The sequence below is a fragment of the Sinohyriopsis cumingii genome, chromosome 12 (assembly GCF_028554795.1).
Source record: "Sinohyriopsis cumingii isolate HCF-2022 chromosome 12, ASM2855479v2, whole genome shotgun sequence".
Classification (NCBI taxonomy): Eukaryota; Metazoa; Mollusca; class Bivalvia; order Unionida; family Unionidae; genus Sinohyriopsis; species Sinohyriopsis cumingii.
Window position 1 is genome coordinate 96,204,075 of NC_142972.1, and position 20,053 is coordinate 96,224,127.

Consider the following 20,053-nt stretch of genomic DNA (forward strand, 5'->3'; position numbering starts at 1 on the left):
CTATAGAAAATTAAGATACATTTGTAGTTTTAAAGCTTATTCATGTTCGATAAAGCTAAAACACGACATTTCTTGTTCATGTAGATTCTAATTAAAATTTGAACTTTTTCTTTCAATTTTTCATTACCAGCATCTGAAAATAACATTGCTTATTCTTGTTACATCCTTTAATCTTTATAAATGGAAGCAGTGATTATTTTGTGTGTGTGTGTGTGTGTGTGTGTGTCAGAAAAATGTAAAAAATTAAAGATGTAGCGACATGTAAACAAAATAGATGTTTATTTTCGATTTAATATTTATCAAAGAAGTGTTTCCTTCTTTTTCATCTAAACCTTTGGGTTTGTTTTATTTATTTATTTATTTATTTGCTTTTTCATTTCGTGTTTTATTTTTTTATTTTGTTTACTTAAATATTTATTTATTTGGTTTTAGCCGTATTAGTTACAGGGGAATGCAAAGTTTTACCAACTAGTAGTACATACATTTTCTGGAGGACAAAATAACTTGTGTCTAAAATTTGCTTTGTCGCCGTTATACGGAAATGACGTTGGTGTGTACCGCACCGCAATTGACGAAGGAACGAAGCAATTCTGTATAAATCTTTGTAACAAACAAGACTTTAAAATATCACAAAAATGGCAGAAGACCTGAAAGCAAACCTAGCATCGTATAAGCTGCAGCTACAACAGGTGAATCGACTCTTTGAAGTCTCATAATAAGGACAGTTGTTTTGAAAATTTAAGAGATTACCATTGTAGTATACCCAACCCCTCAAGTTAAACTTCTCGGTCTCTATTTTTAAATTTTATCTGGCGTGACTTTTGGTGGAGAACACCTGTATTAAGACAGAATCCATAACTAACCGTCACTTTCTTACAAAACACGAATATTTACGCCGCCCGCTACTTCTTTATACAGTTCTACTGTCCGGCAGTAGTCTTACATTGGACTCGGGGCCTCCCTTGGAAATATTTTTCTTTGCGCCATGAAATTAGCCAAGTTTAAAAATTTGCAGCTATTTTTCATCCAAAGGAACCATGATGCAGGAACTTAAATATATGTGCAATATTATATTGGCCCTATTTTTAATTATTTATTACATTTCAGAGCACAAGAATAATTATTAATTAATATAACAATGCAGTTATATGCAAATATGAAGTTCAATGTATAGCATATGAAAAGCAAGAACGAATTTAATTTACATCTGATAATACAAGATACTGCTTAGTTGTTATAAACAATGTCACTGACACTTCATCAATACCTACCTCATTTTTTCCCAGACTATTACATGCATCCCAGAAATCAAAATCCTCAACACTGGACCCATGAATAGAAATTCTCATTAATTTTTCAGAGTAGATATACCTATTGAATTTCATAAGTTTGTTTTGATAAGATTCTGATGAGTGAACCCACAGACTGCAGTAGAAATAGGAGCAACAGGTAACCCGGTAGCTGCCTCATATTCTTTAAATCAGGATAGAAATCTTCGTTTTTCAGAGCTAGATTAGCCATATTCTTTGTGCTTGATACAGACTTGTTTTATGATGTAAATTTATAATTTTTCATTGATATAAGCAACTCTGACCCTTTACAGCAGATGACTGGCATCCTTGTAGCAGCCCCGTGTTGCTGTTATGTTCAGACCAGAAAAACCTGTTATATAGATAAATAATCCCTAAAACTCTAAGCAGTCCCAAGTGCATCTCACACTTAGTTTTGCTGTTGTTGTTGTTGTTATGGGGTTTAATGCCATTTTTCAGCACACAATAGGCTATACATGGCGGTGAGTATTAATGGTGGAGGAAGAACCCGGGAAAACCCCGGAAAGAACCACCGACCCACGAGAAGCTACTGGCAAGCTTTCCCACATACCCACATTAGCCGAATCAGAGACTCGAACCCAAACAGATAGAGGTGAGATGGCAGTGATCCGTAATGGAGAGCGCTTTAGACCAATCGGCCACTCAGGTCCCCTCTCAGTTTGCAATAAAGGTGAATTAACAACACATGGAAATGACACCAAATCCTTTTGCTGACCTGTTGAACAATAGATTATAGTATATTTCCCTGTCATTCCTTATTTCCTACGTTAGTCAAAGTCACATGGGTCATGTATGTGCATTTACTCATTTTAAATTAAACAGTGTTTCCCTTTGTGCACATTTCTGCGTCGGGGACACACACCGGAAACAATTGATGCACACATTTTGTTGCCGAGCATTTTTTTGACGCAGAGGATTGCATAATGCAATCAGGATTTATTTAATATCCAATGCATTGGATGAAGGGTGGCATCGTGTATACTTCGAGCATAGGCATTGACTGGTTCCCCACTTTGTTTACTCCTTGTGTTGCACTTCTAATTTTGTATAGTGGAGTGCAATGCAGGGAACATACGAAATAAGAAACCAGACTTGCATAGGCAATGATATGACAGAGTAGCTTTCCCTAATCTCATGAGCTTTCACATGATTTCCATCGAGCTCAGCAAGATGTCATTGTAATGTTTAACCTCAATGCTTGTTGCACTAGAAAGTGATCTCCAAGTTAAAACGTGCACTAAGAATCATTAGCGAAAAAAGTGAAAGAAGCAGAACACAAAAGATTAACTTTGGATTTAACTTTAAAGAAAAATGGAGAAAATAATTCCCTTTACTGGAATACAGCACATCCATTAGCATAGCTGCCAACCCTCATGAATTTGGTGTGAATTTCACGACTTTTTCAGTGATTCACGGATTCACGTCGTAAGCCAAAAATTCACAAATTTTCCAATCCTCAATTATTTTAAATCTTTAATAAAATAACCGATTTCCCGTTAAGCGCTAGTCGTGATATTCGCAGTTGCCGAAACGGTCTGGTACTGCTGGTCACGATATTAGTAGATCTACAGCCGATTAGTACAGTTGGTCCGGTAACAAGCATTTTAGCCTATTTTAATCTATATGTATAAGAGTAGTTTTACAAATGATTTTGAGAGAAACTGGGACCTAACCGGAAATTTGCTCCATGCATGCGTCAAAACACTGATTTGAGTTACCATTCAGCATCGCATGTAAGATCTTGAAAATGTCTTCACCACCAAGGAAAAAGAAATGTATTACTCAAAAAGTGAAGTTTAATTTGGAATATATCAAAAATTGGCCGTGCATTCTGCCATTAAACATTGATATTCATTTATGCTTTTTGCACTCAGTGTGCCATCGCAGAGACGATGTGAGGAAGAATGTCGGTTGCAAAAAACACGTAGAAGTTGGGAAAATTAAGAATTCGCAGATTTCAGCTCTGGAATATTTTAAACTATTGGTGGAAGACCTGCAGGCTACCAACGCTGAAGCATTATTTGTGAGTTTTCTTGTCGAACACAATCAACCTTTATCAGCTGGAGACCATGCTAAACATTTGTTCTGACAAATGTTCCCGGGCTCGTAAATTGCTTCCAAATTTTCCTGTGGAAGAACCAAAAATGCTGCAGCTCCTGTGCATTCCTCACAGCAACAGTGACAGTGAAAGAGTATTTTCTTTAGTGAGGAAAAATAAGACAGACTTTAGGGCCTCCTTAGCTGCAGAAAATTTGTCAGCAATTTTAGTCCCCAAGATCAACCAGCAGGCAAGAAGTCAGAACTGTTTAGAAAACAAATTTACGATCAAGCAGTTGAGGAAGTTCAAGTCTGCCACAGTATCATGTCTTGATAAATAAATATTTCTGCATATATGCAGTGTTTTATTTTTATTATGTGAACTTGATATAGTGTAGCATTGATGGTCGGAGTGGATGGAGTGGTCAGAGTGGATGGAGTTATTGTCATGGTATTTTTCATGAATTCATGTCCAAATTCACGACTTTTTATCCCTATTTTCACTAACTGTGAGCCTGGAAGGTTGGCAGCTATGCATTAGGATTACCGGTGTGACTTCTGGTCGCGTGATTGTGAAGACTGTAAAAGTGAATAATCCTTTCGTGACATGGTTTAAGAATTTTTTAAAATCTGCCCTCGTTTGCCAAAAGATGTCTGGAGAACACATTATAACACAAGACATTCTTTCACAACAAATAAATCAGTAAACTTACTGAGACGAATGCATTTATTTGGATTACACAGTCAGGGGGTCATTGCAGATTTTGTTGAGTTTTAACTTTTCTGCAATAAAAGAAAGATCTTAAAGTTCAAGTGTAACTTATTAGAAACAAGATGAACCATTAGCCTCCTTGATTTTTTGATACATTTGTTCTAGGATGAAGTACACTGAAACCGATGATAGTACACATTTTATAACAGGCAGTAAATTAACTGCTATTAGGGTAAAAAGATTTATTAGGTTCTTTGTATTGGCTTGTATGTAATGTGTTGGTCTATAATAATGCTTCGAAAAGATTATAAGGAGACTGTTAAAAGTACGACTTTAAAAGAAAAATGAACCAATAAAATTATTCTTTGAATGGACAATGCATTTGTTTGTTAATTGTGCATGTTGGTTTATTTGTATGTTTAGAGAGAGAGAGAGTATGCTGTGCAAGTTGCAATATCATATTTCAAGCTGAAAAAGTACGAGTCAGATGAAAATTAGTCGGTATATTTTTGACCCCCACATTTTTTATTTGACCCCTAGTTCTGCCACCAAGGTGTTTTTTTTAACCCGGAGTTTTAAACCCCTGGGGGATACACTGTTAAATATAAATTATTCTTTACAAATTTAACACCAATTTTATTTAACCAAAGTCTATTCAGTCCTGATAATTGAATGCTCTGCACTGTAATTGTCATCAATAATCTTCCAGACAAATATTATCAATCTCTATTGTCTTTTACAATGGTGGCCATGTACTAAACTTGGGTCAAGAAATTGCACCTCGAGTCTTATCTTCACAATATAGGGTAGTCTAAATTTGTTTATCAATATGCATTGCTTTCATTGTGACATCACAGTGTGTGACATTCAATCCGGATTGTACTGGATGATATCTTTTAATTTTATCCAAAAATGCCAACGTACTTTTAACATTGATTTTGCCTTGTGCACTTTTTGGGGCATTTCAGTAATGATCTTCCAAAAGAATGTTGATGAATAAGAATCCAAATGAAGTGAATACATGCCATTTAAAGGTATGCTTAATCAAATTCTAAAAAAAATGACACACATAACTGAAATAGTTGGTGTTGAATGCCTACATGACCTGTGTGACTTGTACTATAATCACATTTAATTGCTTCTTAAAACTGACTGACAGCTTGCAGTTAGCTACAGTCATGTTTGAATCAAGTCTTATTCATCATCTACTGACATGATCCACTGACTGCCGCAGATAGTGAAAACAAGTATTACATGGCCCGAGTCGCTTATAGCAACTTTCGCCAGTCAGTAAAAAATAATGCTACTTTCAAAATTCTTCTGCATTTGGCAACCAATACGAAGCCTAATTGAGGCCCTGTGGTCCATAACATTAAATCCTTTTGTTATGTATATTTAATTATATCTGATCTAATATATGTTTATTTCAATTTAATTGTTTGCTTTTCAGTTTTAAATTATTTTTGTATATTTTTCATTACATGCTATTGTAATATAAATTTATTCCTGGAGATGATACTTTTTCCAGAAAATAGTTTGACTGTGACTGTTCCTTTTAAGAAACACCAGGTGTTGATCTAGATCCTGACCTTGATTCCAAATTAGAAGCAACCATGTAAATAAGTTCTATTTTTATTTTAAAATGATTGGTTGTTGTTGAGGTCATGCTGGGCTACATATTTAAGATGTAAACAATTTTTATATTTTTTATTTCTTAGAGTAAAATGATTGGTACTTGGTGTACATGATCTTTAACAAGTACATAATTTCGACCGGGTTCTGGAACATGATCACCAGACCCCCTTTTTGCATTTTAGAATACGATATAACCTTTGTTTTGGAGAGATATTCTCAGTAGAAGTTGTGCTTTTACACTGGAAGTTGTATGTTGTGCTGTTTGGAGTTCTTTCAAATTACTTGGATTCAAAAGGATTAAAAAAAAATTTCTTCCTGGAAAATATGTATACTTGTGTGAAATTCCTGACAAAAGACAGCTTGTATACAAATTTACTGATTTCCAAATTCGGAGTGATATTTCTTGTTTCTACAGGGAACTGTAGACTTCAACACTACAGATTACAGCATATGTCATCGTCTTCCATCTTGGATTCTTTATCGGGACTCGAACTTGAAATCATTAGAACATTTTATTACTAGGACTAATCAAATTTTATTCGTGGATTATTCTTGGATTATTTTTGATTTTGATTCTTAAAACTGTAAGTTCATATTTTTCATTTTTACCTAATTTTTCCAGGAAACTAATTATTATATCTTTTCAAAGCTAGTTGTTTTCACTCTTTCTTGTGCTACTGTTTATTATAGCCTAAACACGTAACACTTTAAGACATTTGCTTTTTTGTACAGCTCCATTTCTGAACATAACACTTGTGTATTTAGTGACTGTTGACCTTGATTTTGAACCGTTGATGTATATGTGGAAAGCTGTCTCACCAAGGCAAGGGCTACCTGTATTCAGCTTGGGCTTAGATTGGTGGGAATGTTTTAATGTTTGACCAGTATCTTGACATTTGAAATATGTAGCTCTTTTTTCACAAAGGCATATCAGCATGGGACTGTCACCAAATGACTTATTCTTATATCTAGTTGGTCCTAAATAAAAATAGTTTCCAATGGTCATCCAATAAGGCTGCCAGTGATCATCATAAAGTTTTGTTATCACTCCTACAGCTTGCATCAACATGGGTCGTTCATTAAAAGATTTTATGATGCCTAGTTGGTCCAAAATGATAAAGATATGACATCCAGTATGGCCACCAAAGCAGTTATATTGAAAAAACAAATATTGTTACAGTTGCGGAACAGAAAGCCATTCGCGTGGGGTTTTCACCAAACACTCCTTAAAATGTTATTCGTGTTAAATTAAAATGTTATGATATTGAATATGGCTGCCAGAAAATCTTTTTATTGCTACTCCACCTGAATAGATGTTCATATCAGCACTGAGTTTTCATTAAAAGAGTTCTTATATGTCTAGTTGGTCTAGTTGAAATGGTGCCAATCTGAAGACCAATATGGCCACCACAGAAACCATCCTGAAAATTCTGTTGCTTCTCCTCTTGAACAGGAAGTCATCAGAATGGGGTTTTCACCAAAGACTTCTTATGACATCTAGTTAGTCTTAAATAATAATTGTACTGGTGTGATTTTCACTCTGGGTAATGTAGTGACCTTTTTGAAAGTCGTATTGATGTTTTTCACCAAAAACCTATTATGTCTGTTGTAGTTGGTATTAAATGAAAATAGTGCTGCCTTGACAGCCATCTTGAAAGTCTTGTTATTGTTACTCCTAAATGATAAGTCAGATTGTTCAGTTTAGTGTTCTGATGTTTGAGACCATTTTCTGCACATGAAAGGCTGTACATGGTAGCAATCGTATTTAAGGGTGGAAGAACCTGGGAAGATACTGCATACATGCTAACCATTAAGCTTTTAGCATATTCATTTTACGCTTTTTTTTCCCCCACTAAATTACACCTAGCGCAAAAACATATGGATTATGTGTATTCATTATATCCACCTACAAAAAAAATCAGTAGTTTGTTTTCTCATTTTTTATTAACATCCCATTAATCCAGCAGACCATATTCTAGAAAAGACAGCTTCTACATAACTATGACATAAGAGTACACTTGTCCATAGACATGCATGCACTTTCCTAACAGTATAAATGTGTTCTATTTATAGCAGCTGTTCTATTTCCAAGAAATATGCTGGTTTCTACTCTCAGACCTTTGACCTGTGGTTCATTGTTATCATTCATGTTGTTAGAGAACCAATCTATAGTGCGCTAAAGGTCGTATCTCTTGGCTTTTGTACAAGAGTACAATAGACCTGCACATACTTTCCTCACACTATCATTAGATTCTTTTGATATCAGCTGTATAGCTTAGTTAGGAGAAAACAGACTGGTTTTCTAAATTGTAATCTCTGCTGTCAGATTGTAATTCATATTTGTTACAGAACCAGTCTTTAAGTATTTGGGGCTAAAAGATAAGTCAAATTTATTCTTGTTGGTGCATGTGCTAGAGCAGAAATGTTTTTCAAATAATTTCACAGATGGATTAGAAAAAGACAAAGAACAGATTCCTCCAGAGATGAAAACATGAATGACATAATAAAGTGTTCCATTCTAGGGTAGCATCATGCTCACTGTAGTCTGTGTGGAATGAATTTTAATATTTGGTGCTAAAAATCATCAAATGGATTCTGGTTTTGTGCGTGTTGGAGCAAAAATGGTTTTCAAATAATTTCACAGATGGATCAGAAAAAGGCACAAAAAAACCAATTTCTCCAAAGATTCAAAGATGAAAATATGAATGACATAATACAGCATTCCATTCTAGGGAAGTTTCACGTCCATTGCAGGCTGTGTGGAATGGATTTTAATATTGGTAATGGTGGTATATTTGATGTGGAAAAACTCTTGAAAACAAAGAAACACCTTGAATTAGCTCGTCTTACTAACTCCATTTCTGAGGTAACTTTTTTTTACAGCAGAACTCAATTGTGGACAAGAATGATATAAATGCAGATGTGTTATTTACCACAAAATCATTTGTTCAGCATTTAGTTGAAGCTACTTAACTTAAAATAGCAGAATTATACACGTAGAGATGAAAGTTTAATATATTCTTTGATACTTTCATTTTCAGGTTGAATCCTCACTAGCAGAAGATCCAGAAAATGAAGACCTGCTCAAGCTTCAAAAAGATTTACAGGTGAGGTTCAGTTGGTTTTTGATTGTTTGCACCTGGAATTTTTAGCACTTCATTGTTCGATCACATTTAACTGGAGCAAGTAGGAAAACTTAGGGAAGTAAATAGAAGGTATGGCAGTGTTATTGGACAAGGGCCCTTGATGTTTTTGCTTGTTTATTTATAGGAAATATCCATTTGGATCAGTTAAAAATATCTTACTAGTTAAAACCAGACAAGACAGTTGTAATATTTCTTGGAACCAGATGCATGTAAATAAAACAATTTAGGTTCGTAATCATTGCTGATGTTATGATTCTGTAATCAACATTGCAAATCTTTCAAACAAATTTTCTGGGTTTTTTTTTTTCTTTCTTTTTTTGTGTTTTATATTTTTCAAACTAATAGTCACTGTTGAGTCTATGTCAGAAGAGCTTTACATTTCCCTTCTTCATTCATTGATAAGTTAAGTTGGAATGTATGATGATTTTGTTGGGTCTCTTTTTGTTAGTTTTAATGACACTCTTGACACATTATTCGCTAGATAATGTGAAGGAAACAGGAGCATAGTGCCTTTCACAAGAACACACCAAGGCATCGAGACCAGGCTAGCCAGCGCAGATACTAAACCTATGACACTTGGATTATGAGTTTGATGCAATCAGTATGAATGATTTGGTCTGGCTTTTTTATTTGACATTTACCATGTTCTCGATTTTAGTAACACATGGCTATGTCATGCTATCAGCTTACCTGTTATTTCATGGATGGGAGTTAATGCTGGTTACCAGACATGTTATTGATTGTTGGTGTCCAGTTCAATTATCACATTGGGGGAGAGAGTAAATTCTCAATTAAACTGTCCAAAAATCGTCTTTTCATTCTTTGATCATTTCCATTTCAAAATGCCTGTTGCTGTGGATGATGTTCCCTACATCTTGCCATGCCGTCTGAATGGTCGACTTTGTTACTATGGAAGATTAGCTTATAAAGACTTGGTTACCATGGAATAATAACTCATGAAGACACCTTTTCAACATTTTCTTCTGATGTCCTTCATGAGTGGTTTAGCTTGAAGAATAACCAGATAAATTATGCCAGACCTGCCAACCCTTACAATTTTGCAGTAAGTTATACGAAAATGACCCTTAAAATACGAACTTAGGAATAAAAGAAAAACTACAGAAAAAAATGATTGTTGCTGAAACATCCAGATAATTGGTTCCTCCATATTTGTTTTGGATCTGGGTTTTATATTGGAATTAGGGTACCAGACTGTCTTTACAGCAAGCAGTACCTCAGATGTTTTAAACTGTACGTTTTTTCATGCGAAGTGTCTCCATGAGCAAACTGTTGATTATATAATTTTTTTTTTTAAATGGTGGTCAGACTATTTACCAGAACAAATTGAAACAAGCCGGAACAAACGAAAATACTGAAACAAAAATAGATAATACCAGAACAAAGGTTAAACGAATTCTACTCACTTCAGATACTTGTAATTTTATTTCCGTTAATTTTAATTGATTTTAGACTGATGCTGGTTTTTTTTCATCTTGTTTTTTTTTTTTTGTGCTATTGATATTTTGCTGTTTTGGGTGGAGGGAATGATTATTCAGGGCCAATAACTCTTATGTACTTCAAATGTACTAAAATTATTTCACACTGTATATATTATGATACGTTTATTGTAAGCATTGAACTTTGTAAGTAGGATATCAGAGTGAGTCAAATATCGGGTAGTAGTTGGACACCATAAGTTGATATAATATGATCAATGACAGTAATGTCGATAAGCTGTTCTGACTGTTTTTCCACATTCTTGTGAGTGAATGAAAACATGGTCTTATAAAATAATCAGATTCATATTTTATTGCTCAACATGTCCGAATTTAAGAAAAACCAAATAACACAGAAGAATATTTAAGAATTGTACATGCAACACAGAAAGTAATAAAAAATGAAGTAATATAACTAGTAGCTATTTGGCTATTATTGCTTTCCCATGGAAACAATATTCTAAGTTGAATTTAGTACCTTTTTTTAATTTCTTATCATCATTATCAGTGCACCTGTCTGTGTCAGCATCAGTTGGTTGTTGACATTTTGCCATTCGTGTTTGTTTGTTCACTATCCTTTTTCTTTAGGTTTCTTTCCCCTGCTCTTATGTGCCATTGGATAAAACCATCATTTTCTGATAACTTTTGATAAATTGGTGAAACTTTACGTAATGTTTTTCGCATTCAGCATTTGTTTTGGCTGCCCACACTGCTTTAGATATCGGGAAATATTTGTGACTGTTTGCTAGTCTGTATTATCCGTATTATGAAAGCTCTTTATAGGCCTTTTCATTCATGTCATATGTAAAGTCCAGTAATGATCTAGATTTCCAGTCTCCTCTTTATTTCATTATGTGGTTAACAGATTCAGTTTTTCAGTACTCCACATTTACCTTATGCTTAATTTGTTCTTGGAGAATTTCACTGAAACATTTTTAACATTTATCAGAAACTTGTGTAATTGTTTGCTATTTCTTCCGTCATAATGTCAAAACAGATGCTGTCGCTGGCATCAACAAGTCAAGTCATCTGCAAAGAGCTGATTAAGAATCATGTCTCTGTGTTGTCAACTACATCATCTGCTAGTTTCTGTTTGGCATTTATGTCATAAATGGCAAGTGCACAAATTTTAGTTGCGGATTTTAGAACGTCCATTATTTAGATGAATCTTGTGATTATTTTGTGTGATACATACAGAAGACAGTACAGAACCATGTTTCATTTGTAAACTAATTTATACCTGTATCAACAACAAAAAACACATCACACCAAAGAATTCGAGATTAATTATAATTAACACGTATGTCAGGAAACTATAAAACTGAGTATTTTTTTTACTGTTTTTCTAGTTTTGTTCCAGTATTTTCGGTTTGTTCCGGGAATTTCAGTTTGTTCCAGGTTGTTCTGGTAAATAGTTGGACAGATAAAATGGCATCTAACAAGGGACACATGTTGAAGACAAAAAGGAAAATAAGCCTCTTAACAAGTGCTAATATTTAGCACAGAAGAATAAAGAAATATTCAGATTCTTGTGAATAAAAGCAGGAAGGGATGCAGTTATGTTTATTGGACATCACATGTTGATTTTGAGTCTGTCTCATGATGGCAGAAATGACTGTCTTTGTCATGTGAAATAGGGGAGATAAATCCAGCATTATGTCGAGTTAAGCTGCATAGGCTTTGTAACTGAAGTTCAAGTAAATAATCAGCACAGAAGAATAAAAGGAATGTTCAGATTCAGCAGAAAGAGACAGTTTATTGGACACACTTGTCAATTTGAGTTTGTCTAATGGCAGGAGATACGATTGCCATCATAGGGTTTACGTTTACTTACAAACCTTTCAGTTGAACATAATGTTTACAGTCGCTGCATGTTTCGAATACCAAACTTTAAACACGTTTTCCATCTTTACAGTTGCAGTTTATGTTTATTTTGTTACACCTTACTCGAAACTGGTCATACTTAAGGAAAAATTCAATTGCCTTATTGAGATGGTGTTGTCAGGGTTGGCAGATCTGTTATGCTGGCCTGCAAATAATGGACTTGGCATGTTTAAAAAAAATTATGGAAGAAAAATATCCCATTGATCCATAGTTTCAGTTTGAAAGCATGATTCCAGGATATCTAAATTGGTCTTTGTTGCAAAATGTATGTCTTTAACACAGGGCCAGAATGTGGTTATTATTTCAAAATAAATAATTGACCTTGAGACTGATGGCGTATAGACAGTAGGGATTAATAATGGTTATATAGGGGTACATTTTTGTCCCATTTAGAATCATGCATCACCAACACTAATTTAAAAAAATAAGTAATGTGGAACTAGTGTAAACAATTTGCTTGAGCACCTGCATCTTTTTACTCAAAAGGGATATTATTTTAGATCCTGTTAATACATCAAAATTGCCGTTTTTTACCCCCAAAATTGCAAACACAGAAATAAGGTACAGAAAATAAAGATTATCTTGTGGGATTGTTTTTTATGTAAATGTGCATTAATGTCTTTAGAGATTTATATTTCTAGATGTGATGAGCTTACTGCGTTTGACATGTAAAGGAACAAGGTAGAATGCGTAAGTATGGGTAGAGAAGTCAGATTATACAGGGATATGTAAACAAAATCTGAACCACTATGTTTATGTTTATATATGGCTCATAGTTTTCTTGTTAAGACCTACTTTGTTTTTCCATTTTGTTTTACTCTGAATTTCCTAATTAGTTTGTTATAGAGAGAAAAGTATTACATGTATCATTTCACCACTTCGATATAGTTCCATAATTTAAAAATGGTAATATTTTCTTTTAAGAAAAAGGTACTGTTAAAAAATATACTTACATCATGTTAAAATGTACAGTACTCAAGTTTTGGTTGTTTGCTAAAATACACATTGGCAATTCTGACAAGGAAAATAATGTTCATTTTATTTCTTCATCTTTGAATCATGTGCACTTGTTAACCATTTTGGAAACAGTGTTCATATTATGAAATATGCTGTTTTATGCTTTATCAGGACAGAAGCTGGAATCTTATATTCACTAATTAAATGGTGTTAAAAAACATTTTGTTGTGGGTGTTGATTTGTATCAGAATCCTGAGACCAATTATAACTTGTCTGTCCACGTGTCTGTCTTTCCTGCAACTGTTGTTGTCAAAACTAAGGGATAAAGCAAGATTTTCTTGTAAGCTATCAACTTTTAATCATCACTGTGTTAAAAAGGTGATTGGAATCCTTATTCTATATTATTCACAAATTGCATGTTGCTTCAGGTTAATTGGTGCTAGAATTTTTCGATTATCGATTCAGAATTGTATTCCAGCTTCAATATCATAAAGTAAATTCACTGGCACAACTACAGTTTAGCTCATTATGCTATACAAATTTCAAGTCATATCTTCTTCAATCCGTGCAGACTTGTATCATTTGAACAATACATTTAAGAGCAAGTGCAGTTTTAAATCCATACTATTTTTGGGAGACTGAGGTGTTTTGTGTACATGTGTGTCATGTTGACCCTTTGTTTAAGTTAGACTGAATTAAAAATTGTACCAGTCTGATTTCCAGTATGGCTGCTGCATTGGCCACCTTGAAATTCTTCTTACTACTTCTTGATGGAGAGTCATATCAAGATTTATTTTTCACATGAAGACTTTGTATGATGTCCGATTACTTCAGAATAAAAATGGAACTATCTGACATCCATTCATCTTGAAAATCATGTTTTAGCTACTCTTCCTAAATGGTAAAGGTATTGACATGTTTCATCAAAAGACTAATCATGGTATCTAGTTGGCCCTGAATACAAATGGTGCTGTTCTAACAGCAAATATGACTGACACAATAAACATTTTGAAAATGTCACCACTCAGTATGGATAATCATATAACCATTTAATGTTTGCTTAAAGTATTCTAGTTGAATCTGGTTTGTCACCAGAAAAAATGGCACCTTCTTATATTCAATATGGCTAACATTGTGGTTAATTTGAAAATCATCGGGATCTGGAATATCAGAGATTTTTTAAACACTCTGCAGTTAGAATGAAAAAATGGTCTTGAATTTTATGACATTCCTTTTTGGTCTGCAGAATGTCAATACCTTGAAGGGACTTTTGTTACTTTTATTTGTCACTGATTTTCATTTGCTTTTTTACTGAGAGTTATACGAATATTTTCATCATTATCAAGATTCCACATGCATGTATTAATATTTCATAATAATAATAATTATTGCTAGGATTTTTTATATAGTCAAAACAGTAAAACCACTTTATTCAGACTATATTATGTTTGGGATATAATAAAAAATATAAATTCTAATTTACCTACTAGATATTTTTTTGACTGAAAATCTTTTTCACCATTGTTCCATCTCCATTTTTTTTATATAATTGTGACCATTGCAGTGATAGGTTCCTTGCATGGTATATATTCTCTGTGTACTGACCTGTGTCGGCCAGCGTTGAAGTCTGTATCACACCACCACACCTCATCTTTTACATTATGCTCATTATTTCTCCCAGTTGGATGGATATAACAGTATACTTGTTTTGACAACTACATTTTTTGTTTTCATTGGCACGAGCCCACATCATATCACCATGCCTTACCATGCACAATAGGCAGATTCATCTCCCAAAAGTTTCATAGATTAATTGTATCTGCCAACAACAACTACATCATTTACCCGAATTGCAGACCTGCCACAGTTTTGTCGTAAGACTTATGGAAAGGACCTTTAAATTACGGACTTGTCCAATTAAAGCACAAATTAAGGAAATACAATTGTTGGCAGTAAAATCCATATTCTGGATTCTTCTTGTTTGATTTATTAAGTGGAATTAGTCAGGGAACCATGCTAACTTTACTGGAGTACCTCCGATGCTTTAGATTGCATATTTTGTGATGCAAGATCAAGCTTCTGCATGTTTTTTTAAAATACTTACAACAAGCATCATGTTGGGACAAAAGGGACAATAAAACTCTGAAAAAGTTGTAACAGTGCAGACTAATAAGGCAAACAAATTTGTGTGTTTATGGTCAGCTGACTCATTAGTTATTGTTAATGACCATTGTGCATCTAATTGAGACAGTTTATCACAGTACTTGACGCTCTTAGTACACATATATATATATTATTTTAAAAAACATTTTTAAAAAAAATCCTACCCTATTTGTTACTCCTTACTGAAACCTGATCCATCTTATGTGAAAAAATCTACTGCCTTACAGAGAAGGTCCTGTTAGGGTTGCAAGGACTGCACGAGCAAAGCAAGATATGAGTTTGAGGGGATAAAGCATGATGGAATCAGATAATTCTGGGCTTGATTGTAGTTTTGTCAGGTAAATACCTAACGAGATTTAAAGTGAGTTACACTTTAGAATTTTGAGAATGGTTTGGAAGCAGAATACATTTGCCTGAAAAGCACTGACTATCCAGTTAGCTTGTGTACCAAAAAAGAGCTCATGAAGGAATTTTTCCATTCATATCTGGTTCTATGCAACTTTTATAAATAACCGTCAATACCTAGTTTTTATAATTCCCCTTTCTTCTGATTTTTTTTTGTTGAAAACTAAATAAAAAATCTTATTGACATACAATCACGCAAGTGGACATCATTGACTTAAAGGCTGCCAATATATGGACAATTGCACATGCTGTTAAAATTTGAATTGCTAAATGCATTGTTTTTATTGAAATGAAAATTCAATATGAAAATTATTATTAGTTTTGATAATCTTGGCAATCACTTGTGTCAAGATAGAGTTACCTTATGGAGTACAGGTTGTACTTCAATGTTATAAATCATTTACATTTTGTGTTTCCAATACTTACATGAATCTTTTTAACAATAAGCATATACATCATTTTGGCAATGCCTTAAATGGGCCATCTGTTTTGTCTATTGCATCACAGGAGGTGATAGATCTGACCTTGGAGATGATGGGGACCAAGCCAGGAACTGCAGGGAATGATGAGGGAACCACTGAGATGAGCTCGGATGCAAACGATGATGTGGCCATCCAACATGACTGGAAACCTGGAGATGCCTGTATGGCTATTTGGTCAGAAGACGGACAGTAAGTACTGTTTAGCTTTGTGTTGATTTAAATTGTGGTTTTGTTAAGTGACAGATGTCAGATGAAGTGTAAATTCAAATTTTAACAGTTTAGGAGAAACTTTGCATTGCTAGTCACCTCTTTTATTTCCAAGCTGATTTCTTTTACTATGTCTTGGGAGCTGCAGTAGTTCATTTGGCTGAGTATTGCCTTAAAGGTACTTGGGTCCCATTTCCATGGTATGAGATAGCCAATAATGTGCTAAATATAAATAAAAAACACAGGTTGATCATTGATTAACCCATAAAGTGATATATTGTTTTGCAGTACAAGATCCCTCAGTGCTAAATTGTTTGAGAAAAAAAGAAGAAAACTGCAGTTTTTAAATTGCATGTATTTCAGTAAATATACACAATAGATACATAAACCCTGTATGAAAAATGATGGTGGATGTCTAAACTTTAAGATTGCATCAAGGGAACAAGTTTAACATGTTTGCATGTACAGGTGCAAATACAGGTAAACTGACAAGTTATGATTGTATTTCATCTGCATTTTTGTTTGTTTTTTAATGGAAAGGTTGAAATATATGTAAGAAATATTACATTCTTTAGTAGTTCAACCATGTACATGTTATGTCTGTCACGATGTTCTATCTAAATTGTGAAAATCACAGGTAAAGAAAGTAACAGTTTTGTAAACATCCACTACATGAATGTCAGAGGTAAGTCTAGATCCTCAGAGTCAGTAGTAAATGTTCATGAAATTTTTTCACTTGTTATTTATTCTAATTTATTTGCATTATCTCATGTCAACTTGTGAGCTTAGTGTCACCCATTGTGTTTATTTCCTGTTCAGGTGTTATTCTAACTCATCTGAACTACTACATTCACTCTGTTTGTAATTTACACATTGTGGAATAACCTGAAACAATCAGGTACACAAAGTGCCACTTGGCATGTCTTACATCTGAAAGATGTTTGCTTTCTTCTGAACCCCTCATGGTCCTTTCTTTTATTACAAGCAACACAATCATTTGCAGGGTGTGCTCGTTTAGCTCTAGGTTTAGCTGGAATTATTTCAGGGAAATAATAATAATAATGAGGACTTTGTGTAGCGCCTAGTCTTTAGAAGCTCTAAGTGCTTTACAACATTAGACAACACCTATACGACAAAAAAAACATATAATAATATTATTACAAATGCCTCCCAATGAGGCATTTGGGTTGCTCACCAGCAAAATGTTATCCTCTCCTAGGAGGTTCAGACACATGTCCTGCTTCCTGAACCAATGACTTCACTACTGAAACACGGAAATCATGGTGACTTAGTTTCTTCTGCATGGGTGAGAATTTCAGGTACAACTGATAGGCGTTTATAATACGTACATTCAACAGATGAAGAAAAAAAGTTTTCTCCACCATTTCTTGGAATTCCTTACTACAGATTTGCATTGGTTGAATTGGTCACTTAAATCTACTCCTCATGTTTTTCAAATAATCCACAATACATGTGGGTTTCATTACAGGTGTGATTGTTGCAAAATTTGTTTTATTGATCATTGCTACCTTAGCTTCATGAAAACTTGAGATCATATTTACATCTTGTTTGTCATGATATTTCACCAGTAGCAATTTGTTCTTTCTGTGAAAAATACACTCACCCTGGTTTAGTTTTTTTTATCCTTCATTGCCTCTGCAACACCTACTCTATTTGTTTGCAAGGTTCCACATGCGGAGGTATTTAGCAACTCAAGTTCTTTAAAAAGTTCAGGTGATGAAAAATAGTCATCCATATATACTCTCTGTCCTTTATTCAAAAGATTACATTTGCAAAGCAAACCAATCACACTTTTTGTTATTTTACTCAGCTCATCAATGTTTAGTTCTAGTCCTTAAATGTGGTAGCCAATACAATATCCACTGCTTGCCTCGCACACCTCGAACAGCTTTATGCCAAACTTGTTAGGTTTGGCAGGGTTATAAACTCAAAGTTTCAGACGACCTTTCCAAGGGCAGATAGCTTCATCAAAACTGAGGTTCATATCTGGTGAATAAACCTCAGGAAATGCTTAATTTTTTTCAATCATGGGACAAATCTTGTGTAAAGTGTCACCTTGATTGTTCTCATTATCTGCCAGGTGTAAATTGCTTAAAATAGCTAGAAATCTATCCCCACTCATTTTTTTGCTGAAGTATGGGGTTGATATCACATCAGTAGCCCAGTAGGAATCGAGATCAGATTTATGTACCAAACCCATTGCTATAATCAATGCAAAAAAGAGTTTTAGCTGCTCAGGTGTGACAGGCTGCCATTTTTTCATGCGACTATTCTCCTTCAAGTCTGCCCCATGAACTCTCTGATCTGCATAACGATTTGTTTGATCTACTATCAGAAGCTATAACTCGTCATCATAAAAACATCTTAAATAGTTGATAGGTTCAGTATTCGCACATCTCAACATTTAATTTTGAAGTACCAGTGAATGGGGGTTGACAGGTGTGCCATCTTTTCTCGTCCAGCCATCATGTACACTCGACTCCAGTTCCATGTCAGTTCCTGGCCTAAAATCACTCTTGGCTATTTCAATCAACACTTCGCCAGCTCAAATAATTTCATCCTTCTCAAATCCTTCAAAATCATTGTCATCATCACTATCAGAAGCCAGTATTTGTTGCAAGAAATCACCATCATATTCAGCGTCAGCCATTTTAATTTTTTCCAGGTACCACATGCTCAATAGCGAGTATTTGTATAACTTCTTTGCTAAATGCTTAGTGAAGTACAACGGAATGCTTGTTCCGGGCCTCTAAACCAATCAACTATAGTTTTACAAGAGTCATGGCAAGTTGAAGTAATAGGATGCATACATTGTTGCCTACCTGGAAAACGACTTAAGTTGTGACAAGCACTACGAGACCTCGACCAACAGCGTGACTAATGTCGTGACTAGCACTTTAAGAGTTAAGCAGGTTTCATGCTAATTAGAATAAAATTACTCCTTATCTTTTTAATTTTTCTGGTGTTTATTCAATGTTATGATGGCTGTTTGAAATGTCATCTGATTGTGTCATATGTGTTATATGAAGGTGATTCCTCGACATAATAGTTAGATTTTTGTACTTCATTAAATCAACTTGTTGAAAGGTACTTGATTGTTCTTTCTCATGCCACATTTGATATATTCATAGCAATACATGTGCTCCCTAATTAGCACTGTGATCAGTGTTTGTGTGTTTTTTGTGTAAATATTTTACGTAGCTTTAAATTTTATTCATATTACGACGATGTCTGCATTGTTGCATTTTATAGTGATATCTAGCACTGGGGCATCATGCCACAGACATACAGCATGATGTCCCTCCCAGTCTCATTATCCTGGCACCAGGCCGACCAGTCCTAACACTAACCTTTTAATGCTGAGCACCAAGCAAGGCAGCTGCTAGTACCATTTTTATAAGTCTTTGGTTAGACTTGGCTGGGGTTTGAACCTGTAACCTCCTGCATCCGAGGCAGATGCTCTAACCACTTAGACTACCTGAGCAGTATGCACTGTGAACTTACTCACTCCTTGAATAGCATGTATAATTGACTATTAAAAACTTTTTTCCTGAATATTGTATGAAAACTTTTTTTT

The 20,053-nt window shown here is 34.4% G+C and overlaps 1 protein-coding gene across 7 annotated transcripts in view; it reads left to right on the top strand.

The window, feature by feature from the left end:
- Window positions 1-542: 542 nt before the first annotated feature.
- Window positions 543-20,053, top strand: part of LOC149787035 (survival of motor neuron-related-splicing factor 30-like) — a 32,565-nt gene continuing 13,054 nt past the window's right edge. For 4 of the 7 annotated variants that reach the window (XR_016425079.1, XR_016425078.1, XR_016425080.1 and 1 more), the window contains exons 1-3: window positions 543-689; window positions 8,757-8,822; window positions 16,274-16,437. Coding sequence is in view for 4 of the 7 variants with exons in the window: in XM_089977581.1 (XP_089833707.1) it covers window positions 636-689; window positions 8,757-8,822; window positions 16,274-16,437 (284 nt within the window). In the remaining 3 variants the exon portion in view is untranslated. Of the gene's footprint in view, window positions 690-8,756; window positions 8,823-12,882; window positions 12,932-12,960; window positions 15,700-16,273; window positions 16,438-20,053 lie in introns of those variants that run through there. The other 3 variants (XM_089977584.1, XM_089977583.1, XM_089977582.1) reach the window with 3 other exon arrangements.